The 9,385-nt window shown below is 42.8% G+C and overlaps 1 protein-coding gene across 1 annotated transcript; it reads right to left on the bottom strand.

Moving 5' to 3' along the window:
* Positions 1-842: 842 nt before the first annotated feature.
* Positions 843-1,763, bottom strand: LOC125931264 (ferritin light chain-like). Its single transcript, XM_049643226.1, has one exon. It carries the CDS (start codon positions 1,725-1,727, stop codon positions 843-845), a length of 885 nt encoding a protein of 294 aa, XP_049499183.1. The 5' UTR covers positions 1,728-1,763.
* Between the last annotated feature and the right edge of the window lie 7,622 nt (positions 1,764-9,385).

Below are 9,385 nucleotides of genomic sequence, written 5' to 3' on the forward strand. Positions count from 1 at the left end.
CTATAGATTTAGTAGAATCTAGAAAAATCAGAAACCAGAAAAATCCAATGTATTTTTAAAAGAATGCTACATTTTACTGCTTCTCCTTCCTTTGGCTTCTGGAATTTAACCTCCATCTGACCCATCTCCATTCTAATAGTGTAGAGCCACTTTGGCTCTATTAGTACTTCCTTAAAGTTATCTTCTTTTTTCTGTTACATGAACTGCACAGCCAGTTTTTCAATCAGCATTTTTAAAGTTTATCTATTTACACACAACCTTGTTCTAGAAATGGTTTAAGGTGGCTTAAAAGAAACCATAAAATATACCAAGAAATTAGTGACAGAAGAGTCAGAAATGAAGCTTCTGTAGAAATGCTTATACAATCCTACTCATTGACACCGGGTGGACCACAAATTTGGCTCTAAGCTTTCTCACAGGCAGTCAGAAAAGGAAACTTAATCATTTGTAGTGTCCATAAAACAAAAACAAATCAATTACCCAGGCAAAGAACTGTTATTTGCAATACTGAGACCAGAAAGAAATTTCTCTTGAGAGGCTTCATAGAGATGGTCAGTGTATGATGTCATCATCAGTATTCTCGGTAGCAACCTAATTGAAAACATAAAAGATAAATTTCACAGGGCTTTTCTTATTATCTTCAACATAACAGATGGCATTACAGCAACTTGAAAACCGGGAAAGCCATTTTATCATGAGTTTGAGGGTTGGGGGTGAGCACAAGGTACTCATATCTCCCCTCTGCTAGGCAAAACCAAAGGTAAATTTTAGAACAACGGGATCTAATCCAGTACCAATAATGGCTTCAGAGAAATTCTAAAACCTCTAAATTTGTATGCATTTTATGAATAGGTAAGTTCATTTTTCTTAACAGAGAAACCATCGTGTATCAGATCCTCAATGCACACAAGCAATTCACAAAAGCTAGGTACAATTTCTAGAAAACCTAGAGGATTAAACACGCTACCTTTCTCCCATTCTTCATATTTTTCCCCACAGCCTAGCTTTCCTCCCCACCTCCCACTCCTGCAAAAAGAACCTTTTTTGTTTCCATTTGATCTCACAGCATAGGCAAGCTTGTCAGCATGGTTGAAAAGTTGCGTTCTGGCTGAAGAAAGAAGCTCGAGCGGACATCTTGACACTGGGTAAATGCAGACGGGTTCCTCAAAGGCTGCTGGGCACTGCACGGGAGGCTCCAAGTTGTGCTGCGGGGTGAGCTTTTTGAAGAGATACTCGCCCAGCCCGGCCTGAGGGCCAGCCAGCCTGCGGAGGTCGGTGAGGTGGTCGCCCATCTTCTTGATGACTTTCATCTCCTCCTCTAGGAAGTGGCTTTTGAGGAGGTCACAGAGACCGGGATCTCCGTTGGCGGCCCCCAGGGCATGCAGATCCAAAAGGGCCTGGTTCAGGTTCTTCTCCAAGGCCATGGCGGCTTCCATGGCGTCCACGCTGCCACGCCACCCATCTTGGGACAGCTCTTGCCAGTCCTGAAGGAAGGGGCAGCCGCTCCACTGGTTTCGCATCTTAAAGAGACGGTGGGCGCCCTCACGCTTCTCCTCAGCTAACTCTTGGAAGAAGCGGCCCATGCCCTTCGGAGCTACATCGTTGCCTCCTTCAAAATAGAAGCGAAGAGAGAGGTAGGTGTAGGAGGCCTGCAGATGCAGGTTCACCAGGCGCTGGAGTGCAGCCTCCATCTGGGCGGAATAATTCTGCTGGATCTGAGTGCTCATGGTTGGTGAGCCGTGAGGAGCGAAGCGTAAAATATGGTGCTTGCGGGTCTTGGAAGCACGGGAGAGCAAAGAGGATTCCGCCGGAAGTTGTAACTGAAGGGGAGGGCCTAGAGGTGAGAGGTTGGCAGGGATAGGAGGAGGTAGGGAAGGGCTGGGGCTACCCAGTCTGTTCAATCCAATAGACAGTTCTAGAGGGCTGCAGGGTGAACTCTAAGTCTAGTTTTTGATAAGAGTTTAATTCTTTCTTTCCTAACTATTAGAAAGGAGTTTTTACCTCTCATTTTGCCCCGTTTCTTACTTACAAGATGAGGTAAGAACGTTCAAGGTTAAGAATGTTAAGTATCGATAGTGAAATGCCTCCAGTCTTCACTTGTGACTTAAAACTCCCTTGTTTCTTATTTTATAGAGTCTATAGGAATTTATCGTTTCCTGCTCCTAAAGCCTCGTTTACAGGGTGACTATTAGTTCCAGGTTGCCCAGAGCAGTCTTGTTGTCCTGGTGCAATTATTAATAGTTTCCCCTAATAAATAAATAAAATAGTATCCCCTCTCACACTCAAAAGGGTCCTTGTTTGGAATATACATTACATGGTCACCTTACTTATTATTATTAAGAAGGTCAAAATCTATACTATAGAATGAGAAATGGATGAGCTTCTAAGGCATTGAATTTGGACATAGTTCATACCAGTAAGAATCCCATCATAAATTTTCTACTAGTCAGGCTTCATTTTTTCATGTGTTGATGCATTTATTCCTTCTAATAGAAGATCTACTGGATACCGTTTATGTGCCAGGTGTTTTGTTAGGTACTGGTGGCTTCTTGTGATTACCCAGATATTCCACCATTAACTTAAACATGTCATGTGAAAGGGAAGTAAAGATGAAAGTGTAGACTTATAAATCCTACCACAATAGAAAATAATCCATACAGGATGAGTTAGCTATTCTCAGCTGGAAGATGAGGGTAGAACTAGATGATCTCACAGGGTCTCTTCCAGGTTTGTGATTTCATGTTTAGCATTTTATTTTCCTAAATACCACTTGCCTGGGGCTGTTTCACAATTAGAACACTTTAATGTGTTTTCTGTCAAACAGGAAGGCATATGCTATTCAGGATAAACAATATTTGAACCCAGAGAGGAAAGTTTGCACTCAACCTTGGACCTACTTCTAAATGAAAATAAAAATTCATTCTCTTGCAGCTACTTTCTTTTTTTTAAATATTTTTTAATGTTTATTTTTGAGACACCCCCACACACACAGAGGCAGAGAAAGAGGGAGACACAGAATCTGAAGCAGGCTCCAGGCTCTGAGCTGTCAGCACAGACCCCGACACGGGGCTCAAACTCACAAATGGTGAGATCATGACCTGAGCCGAAGTCGGATGCCCAACTGTCCAACCCACTGAGCCACCCAGTCTTTTGCAGCTACTTTCAACTTTTATTTTCTATGTTGCTGGAAACTGACATGTTAAAATTTCAAAAAGAGATCTGCAGTCTCCGTTCACTGCTGAGGCCAAAATACGGGCATATATCCTGTAAATTGTAAATTTTTTTCATGGAAGGTTGTGCCCAAAAGTATTCTCATATTGCATTTGGAATCTGCAAAAACTGTTAGAATTCAGGAATAGCACATTTTTCAACCCTGGGGGGAACGGGGTAAAATGGAAGTAGTTGTGCAGCCTTTCTAGTCTTGGTTCTAGAGCAAAAAGAGGAGGCTGGAGGTTAGGAGGGAGGGGAAAAACAAAAATTCAAACCCAAGAACAATCCTCACATATACCCAAATAGGAAAGAAATTATACAAGATGGAATACCCTCCAAATGATTGCAAAGAAAATGTTCATTTTTTACCCTGTGCATTAACCCTTAGTTATCATATTGACCTTGTAATAAAAAATGCTGGGCTTAGAGAAAACTTCAGCATATAACATATTATCTGTATTATAACATGTCAGGCTCATTTAATATATTTCAATTTCCTATACATTTATTTGTTCTTCTTGGAAAAGAAAAATGTCTACATAAACCTTCTCAGATGAGATCATTTTCTGCCTTCTGCACAATTTGACAAATATTTCCCTCATCATGTTAGAGAGAAGACAGTCAGTGTTGGAACTGTGCTGTGATAGGTGGTCAAGCACATATTGTCAGAAGCAAGTCAATGTGTGCTCAAATCCCAGCTTTGCCACTTACTATGAGTGTGACCTTAGGCAGGTAGCATAAGCTCTTTGAGCCTTAGCTTGCTTTCTTGCCTATAAAATAGGACTGTTAATATCTCACATGTATACCACAAGGATTAAATTATATAATACATGAGAAAACATTGCCAAACAAGTAGAAAGCACTTAAAATAGTGCTGTATCATTAATGAATTTTTCAGTAAAATTTTGGGGATCCTCTCAAACCCTGGTAAGTATCAGATTCATATCCCAATAGGTTTTTGATCCAAGCGTCCTTGCTGCAGACCTGTTTGGCTGAATCACTCTTCTCAGTGGCAATGTCCTTTTAAGTATGAAAGCACAGAGGCACAGCCTTGGGTGCCAAAGAGCCAATTCATTTAAAACACGAACAAAACCAGCTTTTCTTACTTCCCATGCCTAAGTGAGATTCAGCAACACCTCTTGAGGTCCTTTGTGGCACTCTCAGCTGTGGAGGGAAGGGGAGCAATGCCTAGGCAGCAGAAGTCCCTTCATTTTCTCATTTCTCCAGCCCAAGATCATCATCCACTGTAGCAAGAAACATCTAATGAACACCTACTTTATAGGAGAGGTAAGATTATGGAACATCCCATGTGAATAATAAATTCATCTCCTCTCTCATTCCAATGTAGACTTTGTGGAATGCTTATGTCTTGAGTCAGATTCCTCAGAAACAGACCTTGAAATGAGGATTCCTGTGCAAGTGATTTATTGGGAAAGTGCTCCCAGGGGAGACCAAAAGAGAGTGCAGAAAGCAGCACAGAGAAAGAAAGGAGGCCAAGAAGCAAGGTTGCAATTTCAGGAAAAGTCTGAGCTTCCTAATAATCTCGAGGCTTATTAGCTTTGGAGTGTAAATTACACTTAGTGTTTATTTCAACATGGGGCAAGGCAACTGGATTTTCATAGTCCTGTCCATTGGCTATGGGGATCCCCAGAGAAATATAAATTCCCATGGTCTTTATACAGGTGAAACAACTCCGGTATCTCAAGGGACAGCCAAAGGTCACAGGTGCCAGTCATTAGCAGAAAAGCACACCAGAACTGGGTGCTGAGCACACCAAACTGCCAAAAGGGATCCGATAGTATTTGGGCAGGGCATGTACAGTATCCACCACCAGCCTGCTTCTCTACTTGACCTTGGAAGGTACCGGAGTACAGTGGAAATGAGAAACCCCAATTTGTACATTTTTACCATGAATTCAATGGATAAAATAAAGACTTTATACTGTATGTATACCTCTTTGCTACTTCCATTTACAGGGAATATAGGGGTTTTAGAGTCTACATCTGAAATCTCTTCTGGCATCGCTAGAAATCTGTAACTCTCTTCAGGTGTCTCATTTTCACATATTCAAGGCCCAAACAGACCCAAAGCTCCAGCTAAGAAACTGTTTGCATCTTTTATCAGGCCCTCTACTGTAATTGACAGCACTCCCTATATTGGAACCGCATATTGATTTGTTTAATAGCTGCACAGAAGTACTTAAAAGTGAAAACATCCCTAACAACGCAGAAACTGACAGGCTGTGAAATGGCTGCTTAAGAACTTGTCATCCAAACTGAACTCACATGAAAACTGATGCTAAAAAACAGCAAAATGGTCTCTGTTGCTTGTCATTTTTCTAAAAGGAACTGTAAGGGGTACAATTTAGTTCTAAGCTGTTCATCTACTTTAGACAAGGGACAGCTTGACACCAGGCACAGTTATAAAACGAAGAGTTTCTAATTTTTCTCTCCCACAACACGCGCGTACGCACACAGTCTCCTCCTCATTCCACCTGTAACCCCCACTAAACCCTGAAGCACACTGAGAAGCTTGTCCACAGCCTAGCCCAACAGGTCTACCTTGCAAAACCTACCCTCCCTGTACTTCCTATGGGTACCTCAAACAAGCAGTGGTTCTCAGCCAGGGCTGATTTTGTCCCCCAGAAGACATTTGGCAATGTCTGGAGACATTTTTGGTTGTCATAATTAGGGGGAAGGAACTACTGGCATCTAGTGGGTGCAGGCCTTTGTGATGCTATGAAACTTTCTACAATGCCCCAAACATTCTACAGCAACCTGCAAGAAATTATGCAGCCCAAAATATCAGTAGTGCCGAGGATGAGAAACTCCGTGCTAATGGGTAAATAGTGTTGGTGTCTTAGTTTGGGTTACCCTAAAAGCAGAACCTGAGATAAGAATCTGAGTACAATGAGTTGAGGTGATCCCTGAAAACATCAGCAGGCATTAAGGTAAATGAGACAAGGAAAAGGAAGAAAACCAATAATGGCTGTGTTAAACAACAGGTTACTCCTATAGGCAGCTAGCACTCAATCCTACTGGGGAATTCTGGGGTACTATATGAGGCATGCTTTGGGGTTATCCGGAACAAGAACAAGGAAGCTGCAATATTTATCTTCATATCTTATCTGTTATTAGCTGAGGACTGAGGATATTAACTTTCATGTACTTCCGGACTACTCTTTGAGAACCAAAAGAATGCCCTCTCAGGTAGAGAGTTTGTGAGCTTGTGGCAAGAGCCCATGGACACGTAGCAAGAGCCCATGGACATGTATGGGAATGGTGAGTGCTGAGTGAGTGTGGACAGGGGACCAATGATGTATGCTGGGGTTGGTCGTCCAAGAAAACACTCATGGGAATATATCTTCAGTTGCTTTTTCTGAGGATAATGCTTTAGCCAAAAACATAATTCTAATCATGACCACAGTAGGTGTCCCAGATGACAAGCAAGAGTGATATGTTTTAGAGAGATCTTATTAGAACATGTGGTTGGAAGGACTCTTAGAAGCCATGTGTTCCAGCTCTGTACCAATGCATGCATCTCCTTAGGAACATCTCTGACAAATGAGCATCTAGTCTTTGCTTGAACACACCCAGGTTACCAGGAACACAGTAGCTCATGAGGGACACCCGTTCTATGTTCGAGAGAGTCACTTGGGAGCCAAGCAGACCTGAGTCTTGAACCTGACTATTCCATTTTTTTCATTTTTTTTAATGTTTATTTACTTTTGAGAGAGAGAGAGAGAGAGAGAGAGAGAGACAGAGCATGAGTGGGGGAGGAGCGGAGAGAGAGGGAGACACAGAATCCAAAGCAGGCTCCAAGCTCTGAGCTGTCAGCACAGAGCCCGATGTGGGGCTCAAACCCACGAACTGTGAGATCATGACCTGAGCCGAAGTCAGACGCTTAACCGACTGAGCCACCCAGGTGCCCCAGAACCTGACTTTTCTATTTAATGGCTGTGTAACTTTGGGCAAGTTACTTAACCTCTCTGAGTCTTATTCTCTTTAGCTATAAAACACCAGTAATATTATCTACCTTTTAAGATTATTGTGAAGATTAAACAAGAGAATACAAGGAATTTTTTAAAGGCTTATTTATTTATTTGAGAGAGAGAGAATGGGAGAGAGGAAGAGAGAGAGAGAGAGAGAGAGAGAGAAAGAGAGAGAAATGTCAGGGCAGAGAGCCCGATGTAGGGCTGGAATTCACGAACCCGTGAGATCATGACTGGGCCACCGAGGAGCCCCAAATACAAGGAATTCAATACAACTTCTGACACATAGTACGTGCTAAATAAACATTAGCTGCCTTCACTCCTTTTCCTTCTCCATCCTCTCAAATCTCTTGTGTCAGCTCTCTGTCTCACAATAAGTTTGATCCTTTCATTCTGGTTCTGGCTTCCAAAAAAATATAAAATAAGTTAATGCCACCTTTCCATTAATCTAAGACCCTCCTTCTCCACTGAAACGGGCCTGGCGTCTTCCACCACTCCTCATACCACCTGGCTCTGTGGGCCTCTACTCTCTGGTCACTCTCCAAAAGGAAGTGGAGTCCCCCCAAGGAGACAGCTTCAACCACATGGTTTACCTGGGATGAAATACACTTGAAGATCACATCCTCTTAATTTTGATGCATGTAGATCAAAAAGGGCTCTTTATGAAATAGTGTTCTCTTTTAACATAAAGAACAAAATCTGTCTAGTCAGGAAAGCAAGGCAGGAAATGATTTGCTCTTTCCTTATCATGCTCCATTTTAACTCTTACAAATGTTTCTTCCAACCTGTACTTGCCCTTTAGCCTCCGTGATGAAAAGTACTTTCTGTTACTTTTTAAAAGTAAAATTTTAATGTTTCATAGAAAGAAACAAGATTCATATTCCAAATAAGATGTGGCATCATATTTCAGAAGGGCTGGCAAGTCGGCCCTTCGTGGCTGCCAAGAAGTGGGTTGGACAGACCCAGCTTGAGCTGGAAAGAACATCCAGCCTTGAAATCCGAAGTGGCAACTTTTGCAGTACTACTCTCCCTTTCCCTGCTTGAAGCCCCTCAATGCTCCTTCTGGTCCCGCTGACATCTGGCTGGAGAAGAGAGTCACCCAGCAAGAGATTGTGCTTTTCATTACCTATAACATGATCTCATTTTTGTAAAGATATGTGTGTATATGTATATGTGTGTGTGTGTGTAAAGACAGATAGCAAAATGTTAGCAGTGGTCTGTATCTTTGTGTGACCAATTTTTTACTTTTTCGTTTCTGTATCATCTGATTTGGGGGCGATGAGAATATACTGAAATTTATTTCAGAAAAATCAGGGAAAAAGACCTGTTTCTATCTTCAAAGAAAAGGAAAATTTTGCTCTCCTGTCTCAGTAGGTCATATGATCTCAGTCCACAGAGCAATGAACAGGACTCAGTGTCGTCTCCTGAAGCCAGAGCTAGCCTGATGCATAGCATTCTCCAGCCTGGTAGGTACCCAGGTACTTTGCAACTGAGAAATTAAAATTCAGGAAAATGAAGGGCTTCTCTCTCATGCCTCCTCCCCTATTCCCTTGGGGCTTCAGTGGTACTCCTTCTACCCCCTACTAATCACCAACAACCCGAGGTTCAGTCTGGGGACTGGGAAAAAAGGAAACTCCCTCCTGGGGCTGCCCTGGCTCATAGGGCAGGGATGCTGCCTTATATTTCCTCCTCATTCCCTGCTGGGCCTGGCAGTCTGATTGACACAAAGGATCACAGATTCTCAGGGGTGATGATTCCTCAGAGGTCATTTGATCCCAGTCCTTATCCCCATTGTCAATGCTTGATAATTACCTGATCATTAACAAGTTAAATGTGGCTACTGGTCACTTTGGCTACTCAAGAGGTTCGAGCCCAAGAGTCAAGTGTGCCCAATTCACTCAGACACCATCCCCAGCCAGTCCCCTCTGCCAATGGTCTAGGAATACAAAGACATGACTCGGCACTTATGCCCCCGTGAATGGGACAGGAGAAGGGGCCACTGACCCATGGTGGGAACAGCACCAACAACAGGTCCCATTTACAGCTTCTGGAACTGGCAATGGCTGTATGTTTGGCATCAGTGCAAATCTCCCCTCCCATGATCCCCCTGCCCCCTCCTCAGGGTGTATGCATGGGGCTGCAGGCCAAAACACAGCACTGTTCAGCAGTTCGAGATAACGAAAT

The sequence above is a fragment of the Panthera uncia genome, chromosome X (genome assembly GCF_023721935.1).
Source record: "Panthera uncia isolate 11264 chromosome X, Puncia_PCG_1.0, whole genome shotgun sequence".
In the NCBI taxonomy this organism is placed as follows: Eukaryota; Metazoa; Chordata; class Mammalia; order Carnivora; family Felidae; genus Panthera; species Panthera uncia.

What these genes read in the sequence shown, in the direction of transcription:
- LOC125931264 (XM_049643226.1), bottom strand. Translation starts at nt 1,727, where the DNA reads ATGAGCACTCAGATCCAGCAGAATTATTCCGCCCAGATGGAGGCTGCA.